Genomic DNA, 15,814 nt, shown 5'->3' with positions numbered 1-15,814 from the left:
TCGCATGGGTCTGTGTGACTAAGTCTTGGTGGCTAGATTTGAATGTTGACAACCGGTGTGTATGGTTGCCGACTTCTGTGGTTGTGGGCTTCCCTCTCCAATCTAAACTCTTTGAGTCATTTATCTCCTTTTCTGTCCTTAGTGTTGATATTCTCTGTGATTATATTTGTTAATATTCATTGTTATAGTTTTTGTAATATCAATTATATAAGGGTTTTATAATCCATTATTTTTTTGGAATAGTAAATTCAAAATTTTATATTATTTAAACTCATCACGTGTAAATAAATCTCCAACATTATTGTTGACTATTATTGGAGTTTCTTACTGAATAAGTGATGCATGTTCCATCCTGTTAGGAATTTATCCCCAAAAATGATGAGCCCCAAATGGATCGATAATTACAAAAATAATGATGGGTTTGTAAAACCCTTATACAATAATGAAATAACAAATCAACAATACAATATGAAAGCAATAAGATAAATGGCTCAGGAGCCAAACCCGGCAATCGAATGCCCAAGCTCTACCAATCGGCAACCCTCACGGTTGCAAAAACCCACAAAGCCACCAAGACACAAAGACACTTAGACCCACAAAGATCACTTAGGCTTCACTAAGAAATACACACAATACACTAAGTATTTTCACAAAAAAGATGATCTCACAAAGAAGATAATCTCACACAGGATTCACAAAGAAGATTTTGGTTTCTCTTGTTCTTGCTCGTTTGGTTCTTTCTTCTTATCAAATCAGAGGAGGAAGAATTGATTTATAGTGGTGAGAAAATTAATGGAGGAGGCGGTGGAGTGATTCCCAAAGGCCATGGGAATTGAACTTAAGAGAAACAAGAATGAAATGAAGAAGAAAGAGGAAGAAAACCGATCTGTTGGAGAGAGAGAGAAAAAGAGGAGTTTTGGGTTAAATAGATCATGGGGTCGAGTTTGTGGGTTGGGTCAACGAGTCATGGGCCGATAGCAAGGTGGGCTGCCATCCAGTGAGAGCCCATGGTGAGTTGGGCCGTGGGTCAAAAATTCAACACATTCCAGTTGGAGGACAACCCAGACCCTTCATTAATAAATGGTCTTAATGCTCTCAACTAAAACTTATATCATTTGTTTTCGATCTATCATTTTGTACTTAGACGTCTTTGTCATCCTTGTCCTTTTATCAGAACAAGAAATGGGATGTGCATAATATTTATTTATGAAAATGACAAGTTTTAAAAGACATCAAAAGGGTTTTTTCTATAAAATTTAATGTAGGCGAGCGTTCTATGTTGATTTGCATATCAGAAATTTAATTTAATGGCTTATAGTTTCAAAACTTTCTATCCCAACGAATCGTCTTTACAGAACTAAATCGTGAAGTTCATAAAGTCAGAGCAGACTAGACCTTGCACATCGGAGTATTGATTGAGTCGCAAGCCACATCAAAATCTTTAATAAAAAAAAAAAAAAAGTAGGCAATTCACATATTTTCTATCCGATACTAGTTAACCCGATTCACATAATCAATTTCCCTAATTTGAGTAAACTTATAAGATCATTAAATTAGAAATAGCATATTATAACATCATTGTTGGTATTTTAACAGCTGAAAAACCCACTTAACTAAATAACATCAAGTGGGTTGGTTGAAGTTTCTGATATTCAAACCAGCCACATTAAGCAGTGGCGTCATTGTAATATGAACGACTTCGATTATATATTATTTTAGATCCTAAAATAACCCGAAGGCTGCCCAATCTGCATCCACCACGGGTCGGGGCGAAGACTGGTAGGAAGCAAACGAAGACGACAATGGAGAAACTGACTTCCGACTTGAAACGGACCACCGGGATGACATTGGGGTGTCGAGATCCGAATAGTACTCGGGTTCGGATCTTGATACTGCGTTGACACTCTTCTTTGCATTCTTTCGCTTCGCCAAAGGCGTAGGAAAGCACCCGACTGAGGAGACAACATCGGACCGGGCCAGTCCCGGAAGGCCAAAACGATGGGAATGTGAACGCGGGGATGACCGCAAAGATCGGGTTCGGGCCTCCATGGGAGGGTGGAAGTAGAACCCGGCTGGTGGGGGCTTGAGTCTTCGTGGGGTTTCTGGAAATGTGCTGTTGTGAATGCTTACGGGCACAGCGGACTGGTTTTGTTGCAAGTGCCGCTTCCACTGATGGCGCGGCTTTCGGAATTCGAATTCAAAGTGGTGATCGTCATTACCTGTCGATGGTGGTTGTGGGTTATGGAGCTTGGGAACACCGGGTCGGATCTCCCACTTGAACGGAACAGCTCCTGGTTTCTTGAAAGAATCATCAATTGATTCAATTTTCATGATCTGAGGCTGAGTTTAAGAGAAATAAGAAGAACCCGAAATGCTGCTTGAAGAGGAAGTTGGTCTTGTATGTGAAGTATTAATAGAGTTTGTTGTTTGAATTAATGGATAAATCTTAGCTTGATCAAAGGCGTGGGAGGTGGGGTTGGTGGGCCTGCGTTAGAGTTTTGAAAATTGGAGTCAAAAAAATTTGCTGCATAATAAGGATAGAAATGTATAAACTGGGAAGACAGTGAGACAAAACATGTGGGGGATGTTGAAGTGAACTCATGAAAATATGCCATCTAAATGGTGATATTCTTTGTAGGGACAGAAGAAGAAATGGCATCCTGAAAAAAAGAAGTCTCATGAGTTGTTGCAAGGCAAAATAATTAAGCATATCATGCTGGGATTTCATTAGTGTTTATCAAGTCAAATGTAAAATCATACCAAGAGTGCCATGCACAACATAATTCTCAATTTAATTTCTTTCCAAGTAAGAGGAAAATCAAAAGATCCGCACTCTCTACGCTAACGCCTTGTGTTTTGTATCCAATTGCATGAGATGAGTTCCCCTTTTTCTTCTGTTTTTTTTTTTTTTTTTTTTGCTAATGTACTCTGGCAAAATACAAAAATCTAGCATTACATTTTTCCAGCCTTGTTCAAGATAGACATTGCACAAAGCATACGTGCCTCTAGCACAGGAGCATGAAACGGCAACAATGGCTTGTAGAAGGTTGGCAACAGCTTAATACATTGTCAATGTACATAACAGAATCTGCACATGCATATGAAATTTGTAGCTTAAGCAATACCGAGCATGAAAGAAATTCATGATTACACAGGAAACTAAATGGATTTTCCAGCATAAATTCCTTGACCATTTGTTTCTTGGAGTAGGAATTTGACAACATCCTCAATGACCTGCATGTCTAGCTCCCAAAGGAAAATTCTTGTGGCATATTACTAATTGCACGTATGATATTGCTAGCCACATCCAACAGTTGCAAATACTCATCTGCTCCATCTACAAGACACTGCAAACGTCCCACAAGGGAAAATAAATTACTTCTTCCTCCAACTTAAACCACTTCTGGATTTGAGCTACTGGACGAGAAAAAGATACAATGGCAACAAGAGATCTAGCAATGTTTGTAGGCATGAAGTACCATTCAGATTATAAAATAATGGAATGCCTAATTGACCGAAAGCATATTGTTGGTTTTTTTGGTTTTGGAAACTTTGCTTTCCTTTACTGTGCAATAGCATCACAAGCATTGGACTCACAATACATGCTAAAATGTACAAACACCAAAACAGACTTCCTCACCTTGTCTGCCTCAGCAAATTTCTTGCATATTTTTGCTTTCTGCACATCTGATAAATCTTCTGATTCAACAACTACATCATATAACTGAAATGCGAACCAAGTTAACACTCAGCAGGAAAGCAACACAGTCAAACAGCGCAGTGTCAACCAAACCTGAGAAAGCATCTGAGAAACTGGATATCCTTCAGCAATTACATTTTTTACTTCCTTGTCTGCCACGTCAAAATTACCACTTCTGCAAGCAGAAAAGAGAGCCTGCATAACTTCTTCAGGGATTACCTGATCATGACATGTTGTCAGGGCCTCAGAGTCGGTGCATGGGCAAGTAAATTGAGCATCTAAATGAAATAGTGTCATCCAGACAAAAAAAATAATAGAAGTTGTATTTTCTAATTATTATTTTTCAGCGTTTAGAGTTCTGGAAATGTAATTGGTTTCTGAGAACAAGTAAGATTGTATCAGCAAAAAAAAATTTTAAAACTATTCATAGCATAATTTGTTATAGAGCATAATCGCAACCATGAAGAAACCTCAACTATGGTGCAGAGACAAGTTCAGAAATTTCAAAAACTCAGGAAGAAAAATGGGAAAAAAGAATTTATGTATCAAACCAAAAATAGATATTGTTCCATAAAGGTCTATACACAAGCAAGATTGAGCAGCAACAGAGTAAAATCAAAATTTTCAGACAGAATTTTGTCTTAATACCAGGGTGTGAGAGGAATAAAGTAAATATAGAATTTGCAGTTAAGCACTTTCTGATATTAAATATAGCAAATCATCTGAAATTCTGGCACCAAAGAACTTACACCGGACACACTAATTAAATCCTTGGATGAAATTGAAGAACCAAATAAGCGAGCAGCACCCTGAAATAGACAGGAAAAGGAGATCAGACTGTCTGTGACAAAACTATGTTTAATAAAATAAGGACAAAGCCTTGATTAACTTTTGCTAATGCAACATTTGGTATACTGGAATATCCATTCTACAGAAGTAACAGTACCATCATAACTCATTTTCCTTTTATCTTTGGCTTTTTAACATTCAAGAATCTTACATAGACAATTTGAAACGAACAAACTTCTAAAGATTCAACTCTGAATTCATGCTCAGAATATAGAACCTCATAGTCACATGATGACTTATTAGCTGTGAGGTTTCATCCAGAATACGCTCCTATTTGTCCTTGTGTGAATAAAGAATCCTTTATACTCACAAACTGAAAGTTAACAAGTAAACAAATCATACATATATGATGTATCTTACTTGTAAATATGTTATAGCCCGGCGCAGATCACCTTGAGAAATAGAACTTAATGTTGAAAGAGCCTACAATAAAACAAAAGCCACGACATTATTGAATTTTAAAAGAAAGAACGGGCAAGAACTCACCCATGCATGAGGAATAATTAATTAAGGATTCGTGGAACTCAAGTATGCCAAACTATACCTCAGAATCCAAGTTAAGACCTTCCTCCTTGCAAATATATAATATGCGATTGCTCATGATTTCTTCTGTTAGTGGCTTGAACCTGAATTTCGCACACCTAGATGCAAGGGGCTCTATAATCCTAGACAAAAGAATCATTCCAAAGTCAATTCTCAAGAGAATACAAACATCAACTATGGAGTCTGGACAAGACATGTATATTTACATTTCCATTTGCAGTAATTATATCAAATCATATAGCTCGATGTTAGGACGAGTTAGATAAAGAGGAGGAGGAGAAGGAACCAAATCCACCTGCTGATGTAATTACAAATGAAGAAGAATCTTGTAACTTTGGAGTATGTCTCCATGGTGCGCCTCAAGGCATTCTGCAAATTTAGACGTCAAACCCCCATCACGGCATGTGCAAAACTAAAATAGTAAGTGCTGAAACCAAACAGACTTGCCTGAGCATCTTCAGTCATTGAATCTGCCTCGTCAAGGATTATAATTTTATAAGGTGGGCAAGGATAACCACTGTAGTGAGGAAAAAAAGCATCAAAATGAGCCCAGAGGATAATAAGATAAGCTACAAGCAAAGTACAACTCAAAAAAATGAAGAATACCCCTGGCGAGCAGAACCAACAGCAACAGCAGCAAAGTTCTTAATTTTTGTGCGGACAACATTGATTCCACGATCATCACTAGCATTCAGCTCCAGTACTCTAGACTTGTATAACTCAGGTCTATAAAAAGAATATGGTTCAATTCCGTAAGGGGAAATCCATAAACCTTGCCAAAGCTGAATAAAGTGTACCCACAATGCTAATTTTTGAAGAAAAACAGTAATCAAAGTCAGAAAAGAGTCAACACAGCTAGCCCCAGCAGTTAAATTCTGCCCTAATTTTCACGAAAATTATCTGTTAAGACCTTATATTAAGCCCAGTACACCATGAAATCATTATTATTGATGCCCACTAACTGTAATATATTGAACCAGAGATTGTAATGCAAAAGTAATATAACAACATCATGTATAATCCAATAAAAGAAAAAGAAAAAGGGGAAGACGAGTTACCCGAAAAGCTGATGAGCAATGGCAAGAGCTGTAGTTGTTTTTCCGGTGCCCGGGGGCCCATAAAATAGCATGTGCGGACACTAGAAATCAATCAAAAACAAGAAGAAATGAGAGAAAGTAAAAACACTAGGCAAAAACTGATCAAAAAATTGAAAGAAAATAGAGAAGGGTTACATTTGTTGTCTCGAGAGTATTGGTGAGAACTCGAACGACCTCATCCTGGTGGGCAACGTCCTTCACTTGCTTCGGTCGACTGCCAATTCACATTATCAGATAATTATGACAAAAGCATCGCAAAAACTTGGTGAAATTAGTAAATGAGATAAGAGAGAGAGAGAGAGAGAGAGAAAGGGATAAATTGGTTGATTTACTATTTTTCCACCCATGGCTGAGAGCTCTGCAACACTGGCGCCATTGGCGTGAGCTGAATCGAGGTTTTCCCTTCACACGGAGAGGGCTTATTTCCCGCTTCTTTGTGATGAGGAAGAAAAAGAAAATTGCTACTTAATTTGGGGTATTTTCGTTTTAGTCCCTCAAGTCTATTAAATTCCCAATATAACTGGTTGTATCATGTATGGATTTCTAAACCGGGGGTATTTTAGTCAATATATATTGCTCATCGAATATAGTTACTCTAATCTTCTTACACTTCATAAATAATATAGATATCCTTGTTTGGCACTATTAGTCACCTGACTTGTTCTTGCTGCAAAGCGCATAACACCTTATCTAGCGATCTACTTATATCTGAACATGTATGGTGATATTTCTTGTGGTAAGTGTATGGCAAAATCTGTTGTAGGTGTGATGGAGAGAGTAGCTAAACTTTCCTCATCAACGTTGGACATTGTCATTTACGAGTCATGTTAAGAATGCAGGAATGGTTTCCTCTTCATAAATATATAAGTAAATAATATAGATATATTGAGTAATTAGATGATCGACATATTCTATGCTTTTATTAAAATATAGGATATTTAGTAATCATATATTCATCTCATGCACGCAACACTAAATGTAGCATGAATTTAACATTTATCTCGCCACAATACATCCAAAATTGTGAAATTGATGGTAGAGAAATTTTACTGAGCGGTAGGTTTTCAAGTGTAGTACAAATTGACAACGATAAATAAACATTCAAACTAATTTTATGATTGCATGTACTTAGGAATAGAGAAAATTGCAATTTTGATTTCAAAATGTGGAATGGTTTGTAAAGTTAGTCACACCATTGTAATAGTAGTTTCATATTTTAAAAAAAAATATTACAGAGTTCGTCCCACACAAAGTTAATTACTTTTATTTGTTTTCTATGTTGTTCCTCAATCTTCCATAACTATAATTAAGGTCCGACTCAATTAAATTTGAATCATTTATAATTTTAAAAATAATCAATCACATAATAAGTATGATACATTTATTTTATAATTAATTTGATTCGATCAAATTTGTATTTTCGTCCTAATCAATGACTTCCCTAATTATGTGGTCGATTGATTCTCCACAAAAAATTTCAGATCATAACTTGGATTCATTAATAAAAAGTAGTAATAATAATAATAGTAAACAATAAAGTTTAAATTCATTTATGTGCATAATTTATTTTTTTTACTAAAACAAAATTATCATTACTAATATTTTCTTAAACGGTAAATACAATTTGCCAACTCGTGTTAATTAAAAAGTGCAAAAAAGGCCCATGTAAAAAAATAAAATGTAATTTACATAGGGGGTAAATTGCACTTTTATTTTTTCACAGGGGCTCTTTTGCACTTTTTCGTTAAAACAGGAGGTAAATTGTATTTAACTCTTTTCTTAAATAATTATTAGTAAAGTTGTATATGTACAAATAGGATACTATTAATAGATAACTTTAAAAGAAAATCGAATAAGCATGCTGAGGGTATTTTAGTCAATATAAATTTTATTAACCAAATACAGTTACTCTAACATTCTTACACTTAATAAACAGTATCTATGTGTTCAAAAATTAGTTGATCGACGTATACTAATAAAATGTAGCATGAATTTAATATTTATCTCACCACAATAGAATCTCAAATTTGGACACTGGTGACAGAGAAGTTTTGGTTAGTTGTACAGTTTGAAATGTAGTTCAAACAGAAAATAATAAATTAACATTCAAACTAATTTTACGATCGCAAACACAAATTTCGTATCCAGAATCAAAACACGCGAAAATTTCGTATAATATTAATAAACCCACTTTTATACGAATGTATGCATATATATATATATATATAATTCATAGTAGTTTGTTATTTTTTTTATCTCATTTAAATAATATAATGAATCTCATATTATTAAAAAAACTTAAACGTGTAACGGCGCTTCAATGTGTAACATTAATGGCAATCAGTTCATAACAAAAATACCAAATAATTTTGAGATCTTCCTTCAAATTTTTTCTTTTTTTAGATTGAATTAGTTTCCATCTAATGGTTTGAAAATCACCCTTTTTTCTCTACTCCATAGAATTTCAAGATTTTAGATATATCTGGCAAGAAAAAACTTCAACATTCAAAACATAAATGAGTTCATTTAAACTGCATTTGAACATGGATTTGATGGAATAATTTAGAGATAAGATTTTAAATTACTTTATATTAGAAGAATTTGAAATTCATTAATATTCAATAAAATACAATTCAGATTTAAAATTGAAAAATTTGAAATTTATGGGTATCCAAATACAACCTTAATAATCTCCAAGATTAGAAATTGAAATGAAAGTTTGGCTATCAGTAAGATTGCGCATCCTATGAACAAGTTTAAGGTTATAGGTTCGATCATCACTGAACGTGAGGGTGTTTTTGAACTATTGGGCCATCGGGACCTATGTACCTATCATTGAGCAATATATTATTTAATTACTTAATTTATTGAAATGTCGAGGTAATGAAAAATAAAAAGAAAAAAACAGGTGTTAGTAAGTTTAAATGAAAAATTGGGTGGCATTTGTAATTTGGAGTTGGGCACATGCTAAGCGACGAGCTCTGCTTGGGCGCAGTGAAACTGCTTTCCCAATGCACCCCACGAAGATCCGCTTCAAATTCGAATTCAAATTGACCCTCTTTCTACAACCACAGCCCCTGTTTTCTGCCCAACCAATCATATTCTATCAGCTCAGTTTCTCATTGGACTGTGACGGACGGAGCTGTCAGCTTATGACAATAGCAATTCAAAAAGACAGCTCCTGTGGGGCCCACCCCTGTCCGCTCCTAACGAATACCCAAGGCCGATCTAACGGCCCGGATCATCTCGCAATTCAAATATCGCCCCCCCCCCCCCTTTTGCCAGCTTCAAAAGCAACCATTAAACCCCAAAAAATATTCTTCATTTTCTTCATTCATCCACTCCATAATTCTCTGTTCAAATTTTCGGTTTCTTGCCGTTGTTTGAGCGTCAATGGCTAGTACTTCGGGGGCAAGGAGGTCGACGACGTCGTCTTTGGCGAAGCGCCATGCGTCTGCTTCCGAGAATCTTGGGAAGGTGGCGTCGTCGGCCCCCGCCGGGAAGAAACGCCCGGCGCTTGCTAATATAACTAACCAGAGGCATGGCTCCGGCCCGCTCAATTCGGGTCGAGCTTCTGTGCCCGAATCATCGAAAATTGTACGTGTAACTTGTAACTTCCTTTTTCTGGTTTTGATTTCGTAATGCAGAAACTGGGTTTTAATGGTGGCTTTTGGCATGTGTATGTGACATCTAAGAGACTAGACATGGCCGTGTATTTTCTTTTGTATTTTTGTTTTGAAACCTACGTGTGGTTATGGATTTTGAAATGTGAACTCTTTTGTTATTAAACCCTCTGAATCATATGAACTCTTTTTGTCCGATTACGTGATTCGTGGAAACTATATCAACTGTGTAGTTTGCTGTTTCCTAGTCAAATAGATGAGGTCTTTCCGGGGTCTTTTTCATTTTTTTTCCTAAATAGTATCTAGTTTTTGGGTTTGAATTCAAGTAGATTCTTGATTTCATCTGTGTGGGGGTTGAATTAATTCAAAAATTATTCCCTTTTCAAGAAAGAGTTTACGTTCTTTGATATTTTTGAAGGTTGCTTACTTTTGAGACTTGATCACTTTTTGCATTGCCATGAGGCAAGAAATGATATGGCTAAAGGATAGAATGGAATGAAAGGGGTTACAATTAAATTATTCATTGTTCTCCACTAAAATAATTTGAGAGTGAACAATAGTTCAAAAAATGAGAAAGTCAATTAAATTGTTTTGGAGGATGTACATTTATGTTAGAGCCCTGTAAGATTTTGTTAATTGGAATTTGTATACAAGGGCCTAAGCCTTATTTATCTGTATATTGTTTTTGTTGTAATAAGTTTTCATTGTTAGATTAGCGTATTTATATTTACGGCATCTTTAGTATTATATTTTGGCATTCATGATATAAGTAAGAACTTATATGACCTCAGTTCAAATATGCAACTAAATAGGGGAAATTCAGGAAAAAGCCCCTTTGGCAACACCATTTGTTTTGGTTTCAGATGCCACTTTTCTGTTTATAGAACTTGAGCTCTATGGCTATAAAAGGCAGATGTGATAATTCGTCTACAATTTGATTTCTGTAGGTGCCATGTTCTGCCAAGATCGTGAGCATCAAGAAGGGATCTTCGACCTCCATGAATGCAAGCTTCTCAGGTGCTACTCTGCCGCCGACCTCCTCTGCAAAACAGAGCATGGTTGTTCCCAGTAGAGCTACATCTCATACAAAAAGTGATGTAGTATACTCTAAGACTAGTGCCGCGCCTGATTCGTTTAGCATGGACAAGTCTCCTGATAAATCAGACTCATTCTCTGTGTCCATGGATGAATCAATGTCGACGTGTGATTCCTTGAAGAGTCCAGAGGTCGAGTATATGGATACTAATGAAATTGCAGCAGTTGATTCGATTGAGAGAAAGGCATCTAATATGCTCTGCATTTCAGAACATGAGGAAATTTCAGGTTTTGTGCTTTGATATGTGTGACAGTCCTTGTTTCGATGTCTTGATCATGGAGTTTAATGTAAACCATTTTGTTCCTGGATGCTCGCAGGGAATATATGCAAGAGAGATGTTCTTGCAACAATAGAATCAGATGACAAGATTATAGATGTTGATGACAATCTAGACGACCCGCAATTATGTCCAACCATTGCTTGTGATATTTACAAGCACTTGAGGGCGTCCGAGGTTCGAATCTTTATTTCTGCGTTAAAGCATAGACATACTTTCTTATGCTTCGGTTTGTTACCTATGCCAGTATGCCACTTTTTTTTTTTTGGCTGAAAGGGGATGTACTTGTTCTTCTAAGGACAATAATAGTTGACAGGTTTATGATGTTGTCACTGATTTGTTTGCCATGTAACATTAATAGGCAAAGAAAAGGCCAGCAACTAATTTCATGGAAAGGGTCCAAAAAGACATCAATGCCAGCATGCGAGCAATTCTCATTGATTGGCTTGTTGAGGTAACATTTCTTAGCTCCAAAATGAGCTTAGTTGTTCGTTAGTGGTGCATTTTATGTTATGTATAAAATATTGCTTGACAACAAACTTGAATGACAGGTTGCGGAGGAATACAGACTTGTTCCTGACACATTGTATCTCACTGTTAACTACATAGATCGTTATCTCTCTGGAAATGTCATGGATAGGCAGAGGTTGCAACTGCTTGGTGTGGCTTGCATGATGATTGCATCGTAAGATTCATCAGCAGTGATCTTTCCTGTATCTGCTCATTTTGCATGATTTCTTATTTTCCATTCCCTTCCCTATTCTGTTTCTTCCTGTTTCTGATCCCAGAAAAAGTGAAGTGCGTGTTGATGACTGCATAAAATAATAAGTCTGTTATACAAATTGTGCTTTGCAGAAAATATGAAGAGATTTGTGTACCTCAGGTGGAAGAATTCTGCTATATAACAGACAACACATACTTTAAGGACGAGGTATCGTTTTTCCCCTTTATTCTCCAAAATTTTTCATTAGCTTTAGTTAAAACTTCTAGATCCTAAGAAATTCATTCTTTTCAGGTTTTGCAAATGGAATCTGCTGTCTTGAATTACCTGAAATTTGAAATGACAGCACCAACGCCTAAATGTTTCTTGAGGTGATAATTTGTTTATATGCTCTTGTACCTCTTTATGATTCAGATTTTAACATTTGTTGTCTTTACATTGAAATTTTATGTAGGAGGTTTGTCCGGGCTGCACAAGGTGTTAATGAGGTATCATCTCTACTGCTAACCTCAGTTTTTTCACATGAATTGTGTTCTTTATTTTGTCTAAGCTTATGTATATTGGCTACTTGAAGGCTCCATTGTTGCAATTAGAGTGCATGGCCAACTACATAGCAGAGCTCTCTCTTCTAGAGTACAGTATGCTATGTTTTGCCCCGTCACTGATAGCAGCTTCATCAATTTTCTTGGCCAAATTTATTCTAGTACCTTCTAAGAGGCCATGGGTATGTCAACTAGATCTTCGAAACATTGTTCTTTTGATGTTTTCTGACTGTCTTTGTGATTCTTGTTATAGACAAATCTTCACAGAACAAAATTTGATTCTATTGATGATGCAGAATTCTACCCTTCAACATTACACCCTATACCAGTCCCGCGATTTACGCAATTGTGTTTTGGCATTGCACGGACTTTGCTGCAATAGTCACAATTCTAGTCTGCCTGCAATTAGGGAGAAGTACAGTCAGCACAAGGTGAGCAAATTTCTGTTGTCCACGAGCATATCATTAGATGTTGATGAGATAAGAGTTTTTTCATTTGGATGCAACCCAATATATGTGCTTGCAAACTAACACGAGTTGCTTTACGAACCAGTACAAATTTGTTGCGAAGAAATACTGTCCACCATCTGTACCTCCAGAATACTTCCACGACGAAAGCAGCTGAGGTTCTCACATTCATTTGCAGCTGTTCCAATGCTCTGTTGGAGGGGTTTTATGCACTTGATTTGCAGCTTCGCTAGCCGCTCGACTAAAGAAAGCAAGTTTTCTTTATTGGCGATTCATGCCAAAGCTAGCATGAGGGAGCATGGGGCTACAGATCAAATTTGTACGCTTGGTTTGAAATTGACCCCTTACATTCTTGTAGCAGCATCCAGTTCACTCAGTTTTAGACCTAACCATCATCAGTTCATGTATAGCTTTGCTCTAATTTTCACTCAAAGCTTTGCAAGAAATTTGTGTCTCAGATAGTTTTCTTTCTGCTGGTTCTCTGCAAAAATCAGGTAGACAAAGATACATCTACAAGAATACCTTATTTCATTTATTAACATCAACCCTCTGAAGACACAATCCAAACAGGTGCGAAACCATGTAATTTACAAGTTATTAGCGTAGGACATGATCTGAAACTCAATGAGCACACTGCCTTTTGGATGAGCTTGATCCCTGATCAGGGCTTATGTTCAGCCAGTGGCAATCGTCGAATGAACACTTTGATCCACCATTAGGCCATTCAACATTTGCTGGGCTCAAGAATTTGGGGCTCCAAGCTGGAGTACCATCCTCGTACGAGTTGTGGGTCAATCTTCGTATCCCCGATCCATCTGCTCTGATCACAAATATATCACCATAGGGCTGGTAATGATGGGGGTTTGCAATTGGTTCAGCTGAAACTCCAGCATAGTCAGACGTCAATACAATGTAGTTCCCATCCGGGCTGAACCATGGATGGTTGGTTCGCCCGCCTACACCGCTGTGGATCACCTTTTGGAGCCCAGTGCCATTTGGATGAATCTTGAACAACTCGAAGCTACCTGAACCCGGGTTCTCCCTATCTGATGCAAAGGCAATCCATTCACCATCTGGCGACCAATTGCACATGGTATCCGTCCACTGACCTTCCGTTAACCTATAAAGCCAGCCCGCTTCACCATTCAAAGCGTCCATTATATACAAGTTTTTGTGACCTGTTCGACCCGATCTGAACACGATCCATTTTCCATCGGGTGAAGGCGAAGGGAACGCATTATTTTCGCCTCCTAAGGTTAACTTTTTGTAACTCAAGTCTTCATCATCCACATTAATAGATATGATATCAACCTTGGTGCTCTCACTAGCAAATGTAGGTCCAACACTTGTATACACTACTCCTTTCCTCTTCCAATCCCATGCGCTAGAAAAGGCTGTTCGGGTAAGAACAGTTCGGATACCCGACCCGTCACTATTCATCACATAAAGACCCGGAAATTTCACATAAGCGATCCGCTCCCCGTTTGGTGAAAACGAAGGGAATGACCCATCAATCCGGAACAATGAAATATCCGGTACTGGGCTTTGAACATTCTCAAGTACGAAATTATTACTCTTCCCGTCGCTCGTTGCTCCCCTACATTTGTGATACCCGACCCAACCAGCATCTGGAGAGAAAAACGGGTTAAAATGATGGGCATTTGGAGAAACGGGTAGGGTCAGGTCAAGAAACTCATTGGAGACGACATCGTAGAGCTCTATATGTCGAAATTCCGACTCGGGTCTTCTCGTAGCTACAGCAATAAACCTCTTGTTCGCAGCAGAAGCTGCTGGAGTGAACGCGTGAAGACCCGGTGGGGTGACCCGCTGAGTGACCACGGATTTAAAATCGGGTCGGCCGTTTTTAGTACTAAAAGTCGCCCTGAAGACACTCCACCACCCATCTTCACATCTTCTGTGAAAATACAAAGTGGAATCGTCAACCCAACTCGGCCACCCGCCATGCTCGATGATTTTGACCCGGTTCGACCCGTCACGAGTCAAGAACACATAAACATCCGTACCTAGTTCCTGAACCTCTCCATCCCAACCCTTTTCCCCAAACGACGCTACGGCCGTCCAGACCCCCGACGGAGATACGGCGGGGCTAAAATCCGCCACCCCTTTAGGCGTCAACCTGCGAGTCGCCCCGGTAGTCAACTGAGTCGAGAAAACCGCAGCCCAGCTCGCCCGTGGCACACCCGGGTTCTCGTGAGTCGAAACGTAAATCAAACTCTGCCCCACTAAACTCGGCTTATCCTTCATCGAAACCCGGCCGCCAGTTTGCTCATCTCCCAGTAAAAGAACCTGCAGCCGAGTTGACTCGGCGGAACCTTCAACAAGGGACCTTGAGCCCGACCGGATAGGAGGGGTATCATAGAGGGCATCCAAGTAGATCTTGGATGAGCCGTTACGTTCAGTGATGTAAACGATGTGAGTAGCCTGGTCGGTGTTCTTGGACAGGTGAGGGAGCATGGAGAGCGATGACGACGACGGGAAATAGCCATTGAAATTGACGGAATTTCCATCAGTGAGACGGATTTCCTTTGATGGACTAGCAGTAGGCAGAGCAAAGATATCGAAAGCGTAGCTTGATCTTCCCAGAGTAGCAAACGCTATGCTTGTGCCGCCGCCACCCACCGCCAGGAGCAGCGGAATTGAAGAGGTTAGGAAATTGAAGACGAGGAAGCAAGAAAGAGTGTGATGATTTGAGATTTTCATGGTATTTTATTATGAAGAAGGAAACAAGTTGAACTGAAGAGGGGCTTATAGAGGGTGAGGGTGAGTGTGAGTGTGAGTGTGAGTGTAGATAATAGATATGTTGGAGGTGGCAGATAAAAGGGTGGTTGATGTCATTTCAAGAATAATATTCCAACCATATCTTATTATTACATTACTA

At 38.2% G+C, this 15,814-nt stretch overlaps 4 protein-coding genes across 4 annotated transcripts; 1 reads left to right on the top strand and 3 right to left on the bottom strand.

Moving 5' to 3' along the window:
* Positions 1-1,548: 1,548 nt before the first annotated feature.
* On the bottom strand, positions 1,549-2,914 carry LOC105180362 (uncharacterized). Its single transcript, XM_011104017.3, has one exon. It carries the CDS (start codon positions 2,329-2,331, stop codon positions 1,723-1,725), a length of 609 nt encoding a protein of 202 aa, XP_011102319.1. The 5' UTR covers positions 2,332-2,914; the 3' UTR covers positions 1,549-1,722.
* A 105-nt stretch (positions 2,915-3,019) lies between these two features.
* EMB1968 (ATPase family associated with various cellular activities (AAA)) lies at positions 3,020-6,660 on the bottom strand. Its single transcript, XM_020698913.2, has 12 exons — positions 6,522-6,660; positions 6,325-6,403; positions 6,151-6,230; positions 5,699-5,818; positions 5,540-5,609; positions 5,388-5,461; positions 5,094-5,214; positions 4,910-4,972; positions 4,450-4,509; positions 3,794-3,919; positions 3,641-3,724; positions 3,020-3,347 (listed from the first exon to the last, which is right to left on the bottom strand). The coding sequence occupies exons 1-12, from the start codon at positions 6,563-6,565 to the stop codon at positions 3,243-3,245; spliced, it is 1,026 nt and encodes a 341-aa protein (XP_020554572.1). The 5' UTR covers positions 6,566-6,660; the 3' UTR covers positions 3,020-3,242.
* A 2,822-nt stretch (positions 6,661-9,482) lies between these two features.
* CYCA1;2 (CYCLIN A1;2) lies at positions 9,483-13,372 on the top strand. The gene is made up of 11 exons (XM_011104007.3): positions 9,483-9,786; positions 10,760-11,135; positions 11,226-11,362; positions 11,547-11,639; positions 11,737-11,870; positions 12,041-12,116; positions 12,201-12,277; positions 12,361-12,394; positions 12,481-12,630; positions 12,745-12,879; positions 13,001-13,372. Exons 1-11 carry the CDS (start codon positions 9,583-9,585, stop codon positions 13,070-13,072), a joined length of 1,488 nt encoding a protein of 495 aa, XP_011102309.1. The 5' UTR covers positions 9,483-9,582; the 3' UTR covers positions 13,073-13,372.
* Positions 13,373-13,426: 54 nt separating this feature from the next.
* Positions 13,427-15,814, bottom strand: LOC105155456 (DPP6 N-terminal domain-like protein). Its single transcript, XM_011071331.3, has one exon. The coding sequence runs from the start codon at positions 15,634-15,636 to the stop codon at positions 13,537-13,539; it is 2,100 nt and encodes a 699-aa protein (XP_011069633.2). The 5' UTR covers positions 15,637-15,814; the 3' UTR covers positions 13,427-13,536.

This window comes from Sesamum indicum, linkage group LG2 (assembly GCF_026168435.1).
Source record: "Sesamum indicum cultivar Baizhima isolate 11 linkage group LG2, ASM2616843v1, whole genome shotgun sequence".
In the NCBI taxonomy this organism is placed as follows: domain Eukaryota; kingdom Viridiplantae; phylum Streptophyta; class Magnoliopsida; order Lamiales; family Pedaliaceae; genus Sesamum; species Sesamum indicum.
This window is presented reverse-complemented; position numbering and strand designations above follow the sequence as displayed.